Source organism: Cebidichthys violaceus, unplaced genomic scaffold (assembly GCF_023349555.1).
Source record: "Cebidichthys violaceus isolate CVI_PGR_0920_01 unplaced genomic scaffold, fCebVio1.0.p SCAF_12, whole genome shotgun sequence".
Lineage (NCBI taxonomy): Eukaryota > Metazoa > Chordata > Actinopteri > Perciformes > Stichaeidae > Cebidichthys > Cebidichthys violaceus.
In genome coordinates this window covers 8,001,852-8,020,661 of record NW_027176285.1, presented here as the reverse complement: position 1 = coordinate 8,020,661, position 18,810 = coordinate 8,001,852, and the positions used below count along the sequence as shown (strand labels likewise).

Below are 18,810 nucleotides of genomic sequence, written 5' to 3'. Positions count from 1 at the left end.
ATTTAAACGTACAGTGTTTTTAGAATGTCTAATACATATTTTACAGTAAACAGCTGAACGGTGTTTGTATCATATTATTACACGGTATTATGAATAACAACTAGTGTTGGTATGGACGTATTTCTGATCATGGACTCTCTAAAACTAATTTTTAAATCAATTCAAATCATTTTTAAATTATTATTTTGGGTCAAATTATTGATTCCTTTACCGTTTCCCATGCTAATTAAAATTAAAGATAGATGGTAAAATAAATTGGTTCATTATAACTCATTAAATCTGTAGATAATGTTTAATATTTACTTCATTCTGTAACCTGACACATACTGATACTAGAGGATAGTTTCTCTCAGTGAGAAACGTTCGCTTTTGAACCAATTCTCAACGTCTTTTCAACGGTGGGCGTAGACTTCTTTTAAAGGTCTATTCAACGGGAAAATACTCACTGGGCTATATCAATATATTATATTTGCTGAAGCTGAACTAAAATTACTAGCATGATTCTTGCAATGTTTGTGTTTTAATGTACTTTTTGTACAAATGTCTCAGCTAACTAAATTAACTGTAGATGTTAGTTGGCTAATGTAGAGGTTTAGCTAACATTAGCCCTGGCATGAAAAGGACCAAAGGTTCCAGGTTAGTACTCTTAGGTTTGCTAAACACAACTGATTCTTGTTAAAAAAAAAAAATAACAATATCTATGGTGTCTATTTTGCATCAAAAGTACTTACCAGAGAAAAAAAAGTTGACTTGTAAGTCCTTAGAAGTCCTTAGAAATCCGGTGTCTGCTTGTAAGTCCTTCTTGTAAATGTTTCAGAGAAATCTGTTGGGGTTAAAATTACCTTTGAGTTAACTGAGCTAACATTGACATGTACTGCCTGTGAAGCTCAAATGTTGTTATAGTCTAAACGCCACATTTGAAAGACAGTTCAGTTCAGTTTCAAAGAATATTACAATGCATTGTCCGGTGGCCTATAGTGACAGCCAATGAAATTGCAGCGTTTATTAACGCTGTCATCATGTGATAGTGATCAAAGATAAATATGAATCCCACTTGTAATAATAATTGAATAATAATAACCCTAAACCTATTATTATATTGTTATTTTTGGATTGTAGTTTTATTTATTTATTTTGCAGGGACAATGCACACCAATCAACAGCGAAACTGTAGGTGAGCCAGAGTTAGCCAGAGAGGCTAGTTTTCATCTGCTGCCCCCGGCCAGATTTTCGAAGGCTGCCTAAAAATTACAAAATTTCAAATAAAATGGAATTAAAATTCATACATACATTCATACATGTGGCTGACATGTTAGTGCTAATGTGACTGGTATGTTTAAGAAAAGTAAAAGAAATGCTCTAATTCAATGACTATGAAATCAAAGGCAGTGTGTAGAGGTTAAAAGAAATACTAATAAAATACTGAGGCAAATCAAAACTTGACATATGATTATATTACGTACTGGACCTACTTATGGCTGGTATTAACCAACAGTTTTCTTACTTGTATTGTGGAGTACTACTGCAAATGTGAAAAGCAAAATATATAAAGCCGTTTATGGCTCCAGAGAGATCTGCACACAGTGTGATCCATTTTTTTTAATCCATTGAGTCCGACAGTGTTATAGGCATATGAAAGTATCAGCAAAATGTACTTACAGTATTAACCTGTATGTTGCATTTTACTGCTGTAGATGTTAAAGATTGTGCTAATTTGAACTTGCACTGCTCAGAATATTGCTTCAGTTTGTTAGAAACATTGTTTAGGCAGGTGTCATGCAGGTACAGTGTTAATTATTTGCAGCCTATAACTTATAATGTAAGTTTGATTGGCTACCTTTATGGTGATTTATGGTGTTTTTTCTGTCTCATGCTCGGGTGCTCTCTGTGCAAGTTGCTTACCAACCAGTAGGGTTTCCTCCTTTTTAAAGTCCTCCTCTTCCATGCCCCGTTGTTTTGTCCAGACTTTGTCGAGGAGTACCTCCTGCAGCCCACGCCTGGGGTCTACACTGATGGCATGGTTGTTGATGTAAGAGAGACAGCAAGGATAGGTCTGACCAACGCCAGGGAGAGCATTTCCCAGGCCTACATCTAATCCTGTTCTGAATTTTATTTGTTTAAAATGATATATGTATGTCTTTTAGAGCAATTATTTAGTCATGAAAATAACCTGATATTGATAAGAGTGGCTCCTAGTGTTAATGAAATCCTAAGGATTAGGTATCTTTAGGATTTTCCCTACTTGAGGGCCACTGTAGTTCTCCAACACACTGGGAAAGTGAGGGGTGAACGGACGGGTATGTTGCTGCTTGCAGTCTGCAAACTCACCACTAGATGCCACTAAATCTCACACACTGTTCCTTTAAACAAGGGAACTTTAGCCTAAAAAAGAATCAACATGGCAGGTAACTCTAGCCGTTACGCTTACTAATCATGCAATATTGGCACATTTTACTTTGATGACAAAATGTATGTAACTAGATACATATGTTGTTTATGAATATCATAAATTGATTCATTTATTGACGACTAATTAGCAAAAATCGCGGTTCCGTCTCTCTGTTTGTACCGATTTCTACCAATCAAGCATTTTGAACTTCTGTTGACGCAACTCTCTCTCTTTATACGGATCTGATCATGAACTATTACACCTGTGATCCTCTTACTATAGGTACATTTCCATCCATCTGTTTATTACACATTTTTAATTTATGCTTAAAAAAAAAGAACTCTTGGCTGAGGTGGAAGTAGTCAACTTTTCTTGCTTTCAAGTATATGACAATTTGATTTCCAGTTGATCCATGAGGGGTTTTATATCTCAATAACCACATATCTTGAGACAAATTTGTTGGTGAGATACATACTATGCACAATCTTGTAATGTACCTCAGGTTTGTACTTTACTTCAGGACTTGAACACACACATTTCCCTCCCGGTCGTGTTCTTCATACTTCACAGCCTATGGAAGCTAACACTGTGTGTGTGTGTGTGTGCGTGTCATTGAGAGAGGGGGATGGATGCTGGGGGATGAGTGGGTATGAGAGAGTAGGGGGTGAATAGAGAGTGTGTGATATTTTTAGCTCCACAGCCCCACATCCGTGTGTGTTTAATCAAGTGTGTGTGTATGTGTGTGTCTGTATGCGTGTGTGTGTGCATGTTTGGATTGGTGTATCCAGCATCTCGCTCAGGGGAAGGTAATATGCTTGTCCGAACGAGCTTCTTTTGTCACATTCGCATTGATGGTTTGAAACTGTGGAGAGAGGGAGAGTGAGGGTAAAAAAGGGCAAGAGACAGACCGACGGACAGAGAAAGATGGAGAGAGAGAGAGAGAGAGAGAGGGTAGAGGGGAGGGAGGGAGAGAGAGAGGGTAGAGGGGAGGGAGGAAAGACACTGTAGGAGAGAGGATGGAATGAATAAGCAATCTTGCTTTTTCTACTCCTGGCGCTTGCATCTCGCTCTGATCACACGCATGCTTCCTCTCCCTCGCTTATTTTTGTGTTGTTCTGATCCGTCCTTTGTCCTTGTTTACATATTCCCTCTTTTGTTTTAGTGTCCCTCCCCTTGTACCTCCCGGCGTCTTTGCCTGTAGGTTCTCCCGGTATTAACATTTTCACCAAGAAGGTAAGGTCTGCTGTGGTCTCCTTAAATCCCCTTGACTGGTGCATGTTTGTCTCATGGTGTGTCCCCAACTTGATCAAAAGCTATTTGACTGAACCCTGTACTGTCTGACTGAGTGTCCCTGTGTTTTGTGTTGCTGGAGTCCAAGCACATGGAAGAATAATTAAATAGTTTTTCAAGATAAAGCTTGTGTTTTATACTGTAGTTTCAGACAATTTTAGGAATTTACACTCTTTTTTATTAACTGTGACTCTGTGGAAAACTCATTTTGCATGTTTAGGGCAGCGCTAATAATTATTTTGTTTTCTAATATATCTTTTTGTTAGATACAAGTTCCCTCTGTGGTCGTTAGTCCATGTCCGCATTCCCTAGAAACCCATTTTAGCCTTTTAGACAAAGGTCAGAGGAGTTGGTTAGTGCTGTTTGTGCTCGACCTGTTGGCTGAGGTGTAGTTGGTAAATGTGGATCATGTCACCAAAGATTAGAGTCGGGTCAAATTGCACGGCGATGCAACCTTACCAGCCAGCGGAAGATTTCTAAGCTGTTGAACCTGCACCTGCGGGATGTGACCAGTCAGTGTAAATGCTGCAAACAGGTGTTCTCTTTTTACTGCCAGATTCTATTAGATCAAACGTACCACTGGCAATGAGCCTTTTAGATGACAACACAAGTGCGCAGTTGACGAACGAGGGAAGAACATTCAGAACCATTTCTATAAAGGCTCAAGACGATGACCTTCATCTGTACAATACATCTCTTGCATCAGCTGTCCTCATCGTATCAGCGTATGCTTGTATAGACTCTCAGTGTAGCAGGCAGACGGTCCCACAAATAGGTTTTCTTAAGATCAGCAGCTGCACATCCTTGAGAAAGCACGATATGACAAGCAACTGTTGATGCCATCTGTGCTAAATAGGTTGGAGTGGTGGAGAAGTTTTTCTTTTTTGGGGGGGTTATATAACTGCAAGCGCGTGGCTTCATAGTAGTTTTTCTGGCACGATATACCCTCAGACAGCCTAGCTCCATGCATCACTTGGTCAGATTACCCAGTGGGCATCCGTTCCTGTGGTGGGGACTGTAGGAATGCATGAACTGGCATTAGAACTGGCATGGTAACAGATGGAGTGTGAAGGTCATTTGTAGAGAGTATTATACATTGTATATTTGCATTTAGTATGCTTGCATATTCATTTTTCACTATGCATGCATGTAAATGTGTCATATGGGGACTGTAAAAGCATCTGTAGACGGGTAGCTTATGTCTGTGAGATTTGAAGCAGCAGCAAAAATGGTGCCTTGGTAATTCGCTGTGACAGTGAGTCCACTCCACTCGCTTTTAGCTGGATTTTCCTCAACTGAGTTTAATGTTACACGGCAGTAATTGAAGACTTGACAACATTTTCATGTTTTATAAGCAAGAGATGTTGCTGCCGAAGTAGATGGTAAAAGAACCCCCCCCCCCACACACACACACACACACACACACATTGTGTAAAGCAGCACACAATGCTGCTTATGGCACAGCAGCCATCCACATTCCACAATCACTTCACTCATGAAGAGCAGAGTGTTCAATTTACAGGTTAAGTGCGTTGCAGGTGGTGTCAGGTACTGAAACCAGCAACACGTATACATATATCATATATTATTATAAATAAATATATATATATATATATATATATATATATATATATATATATATATTATTTTTGTTGTTGAGTTAGCTACCTCTAACACCCGAAGGAACTGCAATAAAGGTCCCAAAGCTCAATATTTGCATCACTGGCACAGCAAATTAAACATAAAACTGTATAATCATAAATCTGTATAATGTCCAATGTACCAACCAACAGCCAATTTATATTTTGTCAGTGTTCTAGAACTAGATAAGGTAGCAGACACTTGTTTTGCGCAGGCTGTAATCCTAGACTCTGTTCTGTTTGTGTACTATTTTCTCTGGATTCCTTCGTTGTTGGGTCCACCTGCTTTCAGGGTCAAATATTACAGCCTACAAAGACCTCTGATCCACAGTCACACTACAACACACACACACACACACACACACACACACACACACACACACACACACACACACACACACACACACACACACACAGTCCATCGCTGTCTACATACAAGCAGAACTGAGGTAAACTTGTACGGAGGGTTCCGTAGGGCCGGAGTGTCAGGATGAAGTTCTGTTGTACCCCGCCTCTATGTGTTTCTCCAGCCACAGCTCTGCTAACTGCATTGTCGATGCAAACGTACTTGCTCTCGACCCGAGGCACATTTTGTGTTGCCTCTGCTCGAGACTTGTGTTACATTGGACGGGATGATAGACGTGGACAAGTCCTGGTTCCTGACTGCGCAACACTTTTAAACCAGAGTTAATAACTTTTGTGAACAAGTCTACATCTTCCAGTCCCCAACCTAAGATTGAGGTGTCAAAACCTCCAGCTTTTAGTAAGTCACCCTTGAATACACAGGTGATTCCGAATCCGTAATCTCGCCAGAAACCACTTTTCTTGGTCAGCACAAATTTGTTTTCTCTCGGGGCCTTCTCAGAGTACACTATTTTGGGGTTGTACTGACTAAAGACAACTGGGAAATAGACTTGTCTCCCTTGGACAGCATTGTCTCTGCAGCGTTGCAAGGCATCACCACTAAAGATGAGATCAACATCGCAGAAGAAGAGTAGGGAGTCATTATCAAGCTGCGAGGAGCCAAGCTCAAGAGCCAGTCCTCGTGAGAAGTTGCCTGTCATGGGAATTAGGGAGAGGTCAGCTTTTGGATACTTCCTGTAGTAGTCTCTGATTAACTGACTGTGTTTGCCTTGGTTCTGATCGCTCCCATTGTCCACCAGAATGATGGAGAGCTTAACATTTTGTTTGGGTATCAAACACACCTTCTCAAAGTTCTCCATAAAGCGGACAAAGGTGTCATAGCGACCGGATAAAGGGACAAGGATGTTGACCTTCCTCTGGCTCTGCTCCCACAGTTCCCTGTTTGATTCGTAGACTTGGAAAGGTGACAAGAACTTCAGAGAGTTGGACAGGAAAGAAAGGGATTGGGATTCAGAGTTGATGGCAGCCACGAGTTCAGCTACATCTAGCTCGTCAGTTTCGGTAAAGAAGGGTCGGCTGAAGGATTGCTGAAGGTAAGCGTGCCGCCTCACAGGCACTGTTATTTTGCGTCCCTTATGTTTCTTGTACAGAAGCAGTAAGTCTATGATGTATTCTGCACCATGCATTGGATCCACCCTGTAGTAGCCATACTGAATCTCTTTAAAGTCAATTACACGACCACGAGTTTTCGAATTCTCGTTAATCATCTCCATCACCTGGAGAATGATGCCTTCGAGCGCAGTCCGGAGCGAGTTCCCAAGACTTTGCCTGGCTACCTTGTTCTCAGCAGCAGAATAAATATGGCGGCCAGTCAGGAAATCCCACTCGATGACATCATTTCTCTCAGTGGGCTTGTAGCGCATGTAGGAAGGTGGGGACCCCAGCTGCTGGTCCTCCCACAGGACTTCTGTGTCACTGAGGTAACTCATAACCAGGCCTTGGCGGTGGAGCAGGATGGTGCGGTAACAAAGCCTGGAGATCTCACGGCTCAGCAAGAAGCTGTGGAGCCGGTACTGGTAGGCGGGCTTCTTGTTGGGGTGTAGCGTAATGGCATTGTGGATCTTGCTACTGTGAAGTTCTTCAATGAAGCCTTTCTTGTTGTGTTCGTAGTTCTCATAGAAGAGCTGCTGCATCTGTGGAGAGAGTTGCAACATCCTTGATAAGAGCACAAACCTGGTACCACACTGAGCTACAGATGTTATTCAACTGACCGATGTATTGAAACGTTTTTTCTACTATGAAGGCAGTGCCATCAAAAAAGAGGAAGATGCATTTAAGAGTGCAGCCATATTAGGGGGGAAATCGCATAAAAATCAAACATCAATCAACTATATCGATCAACTAACAAATTAAGAAACAAAATGATGGAGACGTAAAGAAGGATGAAACAGTAAAAAGGTAATCTAGGTTCAAATGTATGTATATTTAATGTGGCACTGATTTTTTTCTTCCTTTACATAAAAAACATCTCTTGTTTTCAAATCTATTATTGTTATGGATGATTTTGCTTACATTTAGTTTACAACATGTAAAATCCAACAAATTCATATCTGTGAATACATGTTTTGCAGTTGCTGGGCATTAGTAGTAGAAAGATATTTTAGTGACAATTGTAGGTGACAAATAAATGTCTTGTGATTTTAGAGATCCCCAAAATTTTGCTATTGAGGCTTTCAGGGGGTCTCAAGTGTCAATCAAGGGGTCTCGGAGACCCCGCACAATGGCTATATATGGTCAAAAATACAGAACTGATCCAGTTAGTCTTCCTCACTTGAATTCAGGCCCTATAATATATATAATATATATATATATATATATATATATGTATATATATATATATACATATATATATATATATATACATATATATATATATACATATATATATATATATACATATATATATTATATATATACACAGTATATATATATATATATATATATTATATATATACACAGTATATATATATATACACAGTATATATATATATATATATATATATATATATATACAAAATAAGGATAAGAAGTGCTGTGTACAGTCATTAAAACCAGTAAAGTACGAACGTTGGTATGTTTCCACATTCATCATCACTGTGCTCTAAACTATTCAATATGCTTAAAAAAGCTCAAGCAACTTGAAACTAAACAGAAGGCTTGTTTCATTCTCCCCGTGGCTCACGTAGACTTTAACTTAACTTAAACGTCTTTTATTTTTATCGTCACATGCTTACATGAAATTTGACCTCTGCATTTAATAACCAAACAGCATTTAGGAGCAGTGGGTGAAACGACAGCAGCCCGATGAGCCAACTTTTTACCTCATTTCAATGAATATTTTTGAGACAGTTTAGAAAACAAACAAACAAACAAGCAAGCAACAACGACAGCATAAGCATATGTAATAATTACACGGACTGTTAACATTACAATGGGGAAAGATCTTACAGATGCCTGTCATGAAGCTGAATATTTTTCCTTGTCCACATAAACAACTCCACAGGCAATACAACTGAACAATGTTCCCATAAGCGCCCTGAAAGCGGACTGGCTTTGCCATGATCGTCTGTCACCAAATAGGTTTTTGCTTTAATGAAGACTCTCACTAAATGTAGTGGTTATTTTATATGTCTTTTAGCAACACCTAGTGGCGATTGTGAATAACTGCACTGAACAGGAAGTGAGCTAACAGTAAATAGTCAGAGTAACAGGAAGTGATGTTCAAGTTGAGTGAGCATCTCAGCGTTCAATCTTTATAATCCTGTGTCTTGAAGTCCACAAAATCGGCTTCATCCGTAAGTGTGCTACTATTTACAGTTATATTAAAATGTTTACATTCATATTTCTATGGTTCGATCACAGTATTGTTGATGATGTTAGTTTACTGTCAACTACACATGTATGTATTAGTATCTAGTGGTTAAATCATTAGTGCTTGTCTAAATGTTATTTGCTGTTGTGTCTCATCCTTCATGTATATTGAAATACATTTGAATGCCTGTTTGGTTTGTGCTAGTAGCATTTTATACTGATGTACTAGATATATTATTAAGTACTTTCAAAGGCACTTACTTTTTGTATTCTTGTGCTCTTTTTCAGTTTTACAAAAATATTACATATTTTCCTCCATTAAATCCTGCCAAATACAACAACCTGTCTGTTCCTTGGAGAATACGGTGCTGGAAAATATATTGTTAAGCTGGCTGTATAGCTGAAAACTACATTTCCTAAAACAACTTTTAGTGAGGACAGCACACTAAATCTGTATGGAAAACCATTGGAATTTATACTATTATATACCTGAAAAGTGCACCAGAATTAACACCTGAATTCCCGCAGAACTGATCTCACCCCCCCCCCCCCCTTCCTATAGCAACCTGAAAGAACAGAAAGCAGACTCCATCCATACCTCATAGGACCACACGCACTGTGTTCCTCCAAAGCGCCGCACACAGCGGCCCACCTCCACGTCCTCGTGGGTGGTGTACATCTCCCTCAGACAGGTACCGATGTGAGGGACCATCCTGCGTAGAACCTCTCTGCTGAAGATCATCCCAGGGCCCCCCATGCAGAAGTTCTCTCCAGGTTCGAGGGCCAATCGGCCCAGCTCCTCAGCCATGCCCAGGCCCGTCTGGCCCAGATACAGAGGCTTGCTGCTGTTCAGCGACCGCAGGAACAGCTCCAGCTTCTCACCTGGCAGAGGGCGAGGTTGAAAGAATTAGATGTCATATCTCATAATGCAAGTATCAACGCAACAAATGTATCAACGTTAGTTTTAAAAATAGCAAAAATTAGAAGAAAAAAACCCTATAAAACTAACAAAAGAATGCTATATTATTTATTCATTGTTTGTGTCATGCACATATAAGTTCCCAGCCAACGTGGAATTATAGGACAAAATGTCCACTTGAACACAACTTGGATAACTTAGTCTCTACAAACACGTCAGCCACACAAAAGGTTCCCTTCCTAACACACAGCTCAAGTGTCTTTTAATCATTCATCCGGAAGAGCTAATCAGCAAAATGAAGGTCATGTTATTTAAAATGAGTAGCCCGTGAATCATCATAATGAGCAATAAAAGGTGACTTGAACTATATCTTCAGTCTCACCTTAATCACACAAACAAAAGACACCATGCATGCTTCTACAGCTAATGGTTATGTTATTCAAAAATCTGTTTTAGGTTAAGGAATGGTTTAGCTTTGTGAAAGCTTGGGTCTTATTTCAGTAGTAATTACTGTTAGTGAAATCAATTTTATTTCATTTCCCCCCACTTTTTTGTTTTTAAACAACAAAACTGAACAAATCAGGAAATCAACAGATTTGATCAAAAATAAAAAATAATAATAATAATAAAATGAAGCCAATTTTATGAATTAAGCACAATATCACCAATTTGTCTCACAAATGGTGTAAATCATAGGGCGGCCTCTATCCTCTGACCCATCGTATCAAAAAGAAGTCTGATGGGTCAAGAGACACCAGCGGTCATGTGATCGGTCAGGTCTTCACATTGAAGTCTGTAAACTGTGATGGAAGTGTACACCAGAGGGTTTGGGTGGTAATGTTCACCTTTTGTTTTAACACAAGTCACTTGAACACATAATACCATTTTGAGGAGGCATTTTTATGAAGCAGTTTCCTTTTTCAGGAGATTTTATTTGGAGTTTTGCCTTTTAATTGTGTGTGTTTTGGGGATTTGTGTGTCAAGAATATGAGGTGTGCTTTCAGATAACTGATGTCACTTTAAATGAGGTTCAGGTTTATGTTGAATGTATGGATTTTTTCAAAACACTGTGATTCATATTTGACTTCACGCAACATAATATCTCCTCATGAATATGTATGAAAAAATGTTTACATTTGGACTATTGGGATCCCTGTACACCTCTCTCTCACACACACACACACACACACACACACACACACACACACACACACACACACACACACACACACACACACACACACACACACACACACTTGAACCGCGAGCTTCACTCCCAGAATAATCACCTCTTATATAAGCGTCATCATCCGCGCGCATGAACCACTCGTATTTATCCAGGTAGTGGTCGTGGATGTACTTCAGCATCATGAATGACTTCTTCTGTGGCGGGTACGAGTCGTCCACATCCGCCAGCGAGACCACCGGGAGGGGAACAGGCACGTGGACGGCTCCGGACCCAGCGCTGGAAAAGAACTCCACCTTCCCGGGTATGGAGCCCACCCATGTCTTGTACGCAGCCACGGCGCGAGACCGCACATATTTCTTCGCTGTCATCACGCCGACATAGAGGAAACGCTTCGGTCTGCTCGTGGGTCTCCCGGTATCTCCGCTGCTGTTCCCGGTACCGGATACCCCGTCCTCCTCCTGACTGATCTGCGGGCTGTCCCGGTCTTTGATAGCCGCGGTGTTCCCGAGGATGGCGGGGCCTTTACCGACGGAGGACTCGCTGTAGTACGAACACACGGGAGATTTCTTCCCTTTACTCTCCAGAACCTGAGGCACAATGAGCCAAGAGGACACGGTGAATCCGAGAAAGACGCCGAAAATCACGGTCGTCCACGGTCTCCTTGATTTCACAGCCATGGCCGCTTATCCCACGGAAAGTTTAGCTCTGCGGTGAATGGAGAGTAATACATGTATGAATGCTAGCGTTGTCTGGCGGGTGCTGACGTGTATGGACATCAGCATCTGTGGAAAAACACACTTTCCACCTTATGAAAGCATAACTCACGTGGATAAACACATATCCCACTCGGAGCAGTCCGCCCCATCCTCAAGGCTCGCCCGTCCCACAACAAACCCTATCACAGTATTTTATACCAAAGTTCCATCCCGAGCGTCCCGACAACCGAGCAGAGAGTCCCGCTGGCTTTTCATCATTCACCGTAGCGTCGTGGCTAACGGATGCTAACATTAAACGTCACCACTGTGGGTTTTTTCTAGCCGCATTAAGCTAGCTGGTCCAATAATGTCACGAACGCGTCGGTTTCTCGTCGTTACAACAGCTCGTCCGTCGTCGAGCTGTTGCCGCTCACTTCAGCCGCTCCAGACTGCCCGTCACGTTTACCGTTAACGTTCAGACGGTTGTTTTCCTGCTAACTTCACTCGCCAGCGCGACGTGTCTGTGTGCTCCTCTCTCAAAAACAAGACGCTTTTTTTTCTTCAAACTGAAAGCATCATTTCAGACCTAAAGGAGTCAAGAACTGAAGGCGTTATTTTTTGCACAGCCAATTAATTAAAATTCAATGCAAATATAAAAAAAATATAGGAATTATGTTATGATATTGTTCTAATTCATGTAAATCTCACAGCATGACATTGACGCTTTTATTCTGAAGGGTAATTATCCAGCAGCATAGAACCTTTTTTCACGGTTGCTCTGCTCAACGGAAAAGGAGACTTCCGGTCAGTGCTTTTTTTTAATACAGAATAAAAGCTTTCTCTGTAGATTTCAAAGACTAACTTCTAAAGATTAACTTCTTTTCTTTTCCTCCGTATTTAATCCGAGTAAAACTTTTACTTAAAAAAACTTGCAAGAGGTTCGGTGGTTATACTTGATCCATATAAATGTGTTGCAAATTCCTCTCCAGCTTCAGAGAGAAAATCACAATAAACCCAGGACTACAAACACACTAGTTGTAAAGGACAAAGATTCCTTTGAGCTCCTCATTACAAAGAAAAAGTAATTCAGTAAGTTTTAAGTCCAACGGAAACAATTCAGATTTTTGAAAATGGTATTTTTGATTTAACTGTAATATGGTTATTTTGAATAGTTGAGTTGTGTTATGTGCAACTTCTTGATGAGTTGCACATAACTAATATACCAGCAGGTGGCAGCACAGTCAAAGTAATGTTAAACTGAAAGAATCATTAAAGGTTTAGTCTTTTGACACATTTTTGTTGCCATGCCCTCTCTTGAAGTTATATAAATGTTAGTTACCCATATTTTATTCTATTTTCTTTCCATTTGTTAGTTGCTTTCTGGAGCTTGGCGCAAAATAATTTCACTACATTTGAGTACATTTTATTTTTACAGTGATGCTGTTAGCATCACAACCGTGAAAGACGCAGTCAAGAAACGTTACAGGTGTATCGTTGAGCTCAAAGAGCAAAGGCGGCAAAGGGGCCATTAAACCTGCTCTATAGACACCCACTGTACACCCATGCTCCAATTTGGCTTAAGGAAACTTGGTAGGTGAGTAGTTGAGATCGAAATGAAGGTGTAGTTCAAAGATGGGTGTGTTCCGAGCAAGGTCACCAGAAGTAGGGGGGTATGAAGTGCTGAAGGGGCCCCTGATTTTATGCCCTTAGCCCTGTTTTTGCATCACGGCTGATGTTATCCCATCGCAAAATGGTCTCTAGTTTGATTTCATTTAGATGATATTTTTGCCTTCACTTCACCTAAAAGAAAATAGAAATCAGGGTTTTCCCAAAATGTTTTTTTTAGCTCTTTAGTTAGAAGACTCCATTGGACCATTACTCTGTGGGGACAGTCTGCAGAGCATCTGGAATAAAACTTGATTAACAACTTATTAACACTTACAATGGCAGACTTGGTGGATTGTTATAATAACCTTTCTTCATTGGTGACATAACATTTGTAAGTACAGATTTGATAGCTTATTAGAAAATGAGCATGTTTGGATTCATCTCAACCTGGTAAACCCCAAGGATGTTCTTATTAATGTCTTGTAACTCATCTATACACAATTAGTACATTATTTGTGAAGTATTTATTGAGCCATTAGTTGAAACCTTTAAAGCAGGGTGGTGTATTCAAAAATAGTACCACTTTTAGGTAAGCTATACACCGTTTGGAGCTCAGATAAATACATTATTTAAAATGGAAACGTTCAGTGTTCAGACTTTTGTATTCTATCTTGGCTTCACCAATGGTTAGTCATCAAGGCTGCACGAGACAGATTTATGGCAACATGCTGGTAGCCGGTAGCTCACATTCATTTTAGCACGTATGGCACATGACAGTATACAATCATCAACATCGGAAAGGGAAGCGTGGGGATTGCATTCATTTGTGGAGAGGGACCTTGAGACGATCGCCGCACACGGCCGACCACCCAACCAGAACTGTCAGAGTCAAGAGGGAGGAGAGCTGAGATAGAAGCTAAGCTAACCCAGCAGGTACAAAGGCTACTCCCTCACCCAATCTCACCCAATCTGCTCCTCGCTAAAAAAATGGTCACAGGAAAATGAAGGCTAACCCAGCAATGGCAGGTCAAAGATCCCCTCCTCACATCAATATATAAATCCACACTGTGTGCAAGACACTGCCTAGTGCAATTCAAGGTACTTCATAGGGCACACATGTAAAACAGACGTATGTTCTGATTGAAGGTCCTTTAGACCGAAAGATAAAAAATAAAGTATTCACTGCATAGATGTAAGTGTGCGGGTATCGACTTACAAAAAGTGTATTCAACATAGGTATTCAAGAGAACTACTCGTCACCAGAAGCCATAAGTGCATCTCCTTTTTTAAACAAGCATCAGTACAGTGCAGAAACAAACTTGCTCCTGAAGGCTGTGCCATCAGTGTATGAATGTGAAAGAATGTGAAGTGGTTTAGGTCCTGATGGGCAGGTGGAAATGTCTACTTTTTTAGACATTTAAGTGTTTTCCTTACCTTAGAATGAACATTTCGTCATGTTGCGCCACCCTATTTCTACAGTAGCCCAGAGCGGACAAACCAAATAGTGGCTCGAGGGAGAGCCGGTCACGTTTTTTTTGTGTTCCATGAAGGCCACCGTAGTTCTTTGACAGGCTTGGAAAGGGAGGTCTGAGCCCCTCTCACTTCCTTGCCTGCCCTGTAGGTGCTGCTGTTGGAGCTTTTTAATCAGCAATGCAATAATGGATTTTTTTTCTAAAGAAGAGAGAAAAAATATATCATAATTGACCCTGAGATTTGGTAATGTTTTTTATATATTAATAGCTACTTTATAAAAATATTTTGATCTCCCTCTTGCCTTTCTCAAATAGAGGAGGAGCTCTGCCTCTATGGACCCGCCTCCTCTGGTACACATACAGTATTCCCTTCACCAGGGTCTGGCTGCTCCTTGTGGATTCCATTTAGAACAATGCACACAAATAGCAGCTTCATTATTTGCCTTGACACCAACCAGCTTTCTGAATATTACTTCCTCACACTACTTTTTTGTGGTAATTTGATTAAACACAACTTCATTGAGGAATATGCATCATGTGAACACAATATAAACTGAGCTCATTTAGTCAAGAATGAACCTCCACGCAGATGTATTTCTAGATTTTGACACAGGGCCCCTCTACAAGACAGGGCCTCAGGTAGTTGTGCATTAGTTGATATTGTTCTTTAGCTTTGATCAGTTGGCAACACAGCCTTGATGAGAATACACAGAGAAATGCAAATAGACTATTAAACTATGTAATTGAAGTTTTGAAATAGAACAGGTTTACTTTTCTTCTACTCTTCTACTGAGTATTGTTTGTTGGGTCAAAACTCCCAGCAGTCTATCTATAATGTATTTGTAGATATGTAGATTCTTAATAAGTAACAGAATAGGATATGTAGCCTCATAAGAAATATTTACGTGGTTGCACGTTAATCACTAATAGGCGATATGTAATCGAGCAAATAAATCCGACATGTCACTTTCTTTGTTTTCTGTTTACTCAGTGTAAACAGTGTGGCAGCTGTTGGTGTTGTATGAATGCTAAACCTCTCTTATTTAAGGCAGGAATTCCTTTAGTCCTATTTCCCCTCTGATTTGCATTTTTCAAAATTGTTGAAAGTTCATTTCTGGGAATGTTTTTTTATTTTTTATTTCGTTTTTGGCTCTACAGTCAGCCTTCAGCTCAACAACTCTAATACAGCTTTCAAACGAGCCTCGGACCGCCCAAACCACCATGGACCTTCAAACAGTGAGAAACTAACTAACTAACCGGATTATGATGGCGTGTTGGGCGGCTACCAGTGTCGCTGAGAAGCCGCAGTACTGTCATGTCAGTGAAAGATGCGGGACTGTCGCAGCCCGTCCATTGGTGGAGAGGGCAGCATGACGTCACGGGAGCCGTCCGGCCAGCGTTTCGGAGGAAGAGTCCAAGTTTGTGTGGATGAGACGCTGGAGACCGAACACAGAAGCAAATAGTGCGTTCAATGACTTCAGATTACGGGCTTTCAGGAGGACAACGCTGTTATTTCTTCATTCTTAACTACTGGATATATCACCGCCTGCACCAAAGGAGGGATCCATGAGACAGGACAGGACCAGTTCTCTTATAAATAAGGTAAAGAAAGAAAGAGAGAGAGAGAGTGATCACTCTTTAGAAGTCAGCCAGTGTATCTGTACGAGAGCTATTGTCTGACTGTGCATATTTTCACGTCATGAGTGGATATAGATCCATCATTGTTTTCTTTAGTAAAGATGAGGACCAGCATGACTGAAGTGTGAGAAACTTTCTGTTTGCTGTGTTTTTGCCATTGTGAGAAACTCTAGCAGTTATATTGTTTATACATTACATCTATCACACTTCTGTCCATCCTGATAGAGGATCCTCCTCTGTTGCTCTCCTTCAGGTTTCTTACTGTTTTCCTCCCTGTTAAAGGTTTCTTGTGGGGGACTTTTTCCTGTACCGATGTGAGGGTCCTAGGACAGGATCACTTTATGTACAGATTGTAAAGCCCTTTGAGGCAAATTTGTGATTTTGGGCTATACAAATAAATTTAGTTAAATTCAATTTAATTTAAATGTAGAGAAGATACATTTATTCAAGTCCTAGAAATGTATGAAACGTAGCATCATCTATTTCAGAGGCTATAGCTTCATAACTCTACTCAAGATGTGTACTTATAGTGCTTTTTGACATCTGCTGTCATATTTAATTGTAATACACTTTTAACATTTCAATAAAATATATTTGATGTTGATTTGATATAACCCTGATACTATATGGGTTATATTCAATTTTTTTTTAAAATATTATCATTGTTATATTATTACTGTCAAGCAATGAGCAGTTGGACATGAAACTCTTATTTAATGTTTATTACTGTGCTAAGCATAGCAGCTCATAGCTCCATAGCTTTTCCATTGCGACTCATTATCCAATTGACATGGTCATAGTCAGCAGAAATGGGCTTTGTCTTGAAACAGAGAGTCTTGACAGTTGTACAACTTTTACACAAGTCAATAATTGAAGTAGGCTACTTCATCACCCACCACCGTTCAAATGCAGTGTAATGATCTAATGATCCACACTTTGTGGTGGAAAATTATAGAATTTCTTGTCTTTTTGGATAACAAGTCAAACGGAACGGAGCCTAGAAAATATGAATATCACTTTTCAAAGAAACATTATAGTGTAACTGTCAATCTAACTATAGACTGCACCTCAAGCACTGCAATCAGGGCCAGATGGGAAACGTTAAACTATCGTACCAGAGGCTTAAATGATTGTACTTTGAGGAAAATAATTGGACTTGAGTCATAACCACGAGAACAAATAGCATAAAAGTGCAATTTTACGAAACAACAACTTTTTGATTGTAAAGCAAGCTGACGCTAGCTACGATGTGTAGAAAGTGTCAGTAAGTGCATCAATCTGACAATTTACGTATACTTACAAGCCTGTTCATATTTTGCATGAAAACAGTTAAAGCCAGCTAAGCTAAATAAATAAATAACTGGGCTTACAGGTGCATGCAAAGCTTTCTCTTCCGCAAATTCTCCTCATATGAGCGTCGAGCAGCTGTGCTCGTGAGCAACGTTCATCGTAGGCGTGACCCGGCGTGGTCGACTATGTGACGATGTGATCGAAGGGGCCTGAGTCGACTGCCAAGCTCACATTCAAGTTGTCAATTGTAAAGCGTCATTCATCATTCACAACTAACAGCGTGGCTTTTTCTAAATCCAATAATAGGCCTACATGTGTTAATCAGAGCTCTCACATGAGAACGTAGCACTATCAGAGTGCTACATATATTTTCAATTTATAAACGATTCTCTACAATCAGCCGGGGAGGTGTGTAGAAACCTCTCCCGTTGACTATCCCTTTGCTTCCTTAGCGTTACCCTTCCATCTACAGATTGCTACAACATGAAAAGTGAAATTAAGACTGAACGTTGTATTTACAAAAGTAATAGTAATAGTATAGGCTACATTCTTACCGGAGAAAAATCCAATTAGTTTCTGAAATCACTTCTTTAAGAAAGACTGTCTACACTGTTATTTGCCAGATTGGATTTGTGTGTCCAGATATCACCAAACTATTTGGTTTCGGTGGAAACGACGTAGGCGGCAGTGACTACATAGCTACGCGGCGTTCCAATGCTGAAGCATTCGCCCTAGAACCAACAGTTGCATACATTGCAATTTTGGGGAGAAGCAGCAGAAAGTTGGAACCGCATTTCAAACCACCTCCAAATGTGGTTTGGTTCCAATTAGCAAAAATCACATTTCATATTTGTTTTTTATTGTTTGCAGACTTTCTAAAATCAATCTGGATATAACAAAATACAGATTTGGGTTGGCAGTCTAAACAAGGCTGTAGATGTTTGC

At 40.2% G+C, this 18,810-nt stretch overlaps 2 protein-coding genes across 2 annotated transcripts in view; one reads left to right on the top strand and one right to left on the bottom strand.

Annotated features, from left to right (window-relative positions):
- Positions 1-5,804: 5,804 nt before the first annotated feature.
- On the bottom strand, positions 5,805-10,693 carry LOC137868749 (chondroitin sulfate synthase 3-like). The gene is made up of 3 exons (XM_068705642.1): positions 10,690-10,693; positions 9,653-9,936; positions 5,805-7,376 (listed from the first exon to the last, which is right to left on the bottom strand). Exons 1-3 carry the CDS (start codon positions 10,691-10,693, stop codon positions 5,805-5,807), a joined length of 1,860 nt encoding a protein of 619 aa, XP_068561743.1.
- A 446-nt stretch (positions 10,694-11,139) lies between these two features.
- Positions 11,140-18,810, top strand: part of megf10 (multiple EGF-like-domains 10) — a 75,532-nt gene continuing 67,861 nt past the window's right edge. The window contains exon 1 of the mRNA XM_068706111.1: positions 11,140-11,463. Coding sequence (XP_068562212.1) covers positions 11,328-11,463 — 136 coding nt within the window. The 5' untranslated portion in view covers positions 11,140-11,327. The remainder of the gene's footprint in view (positions 11,464-18,810) is intronic.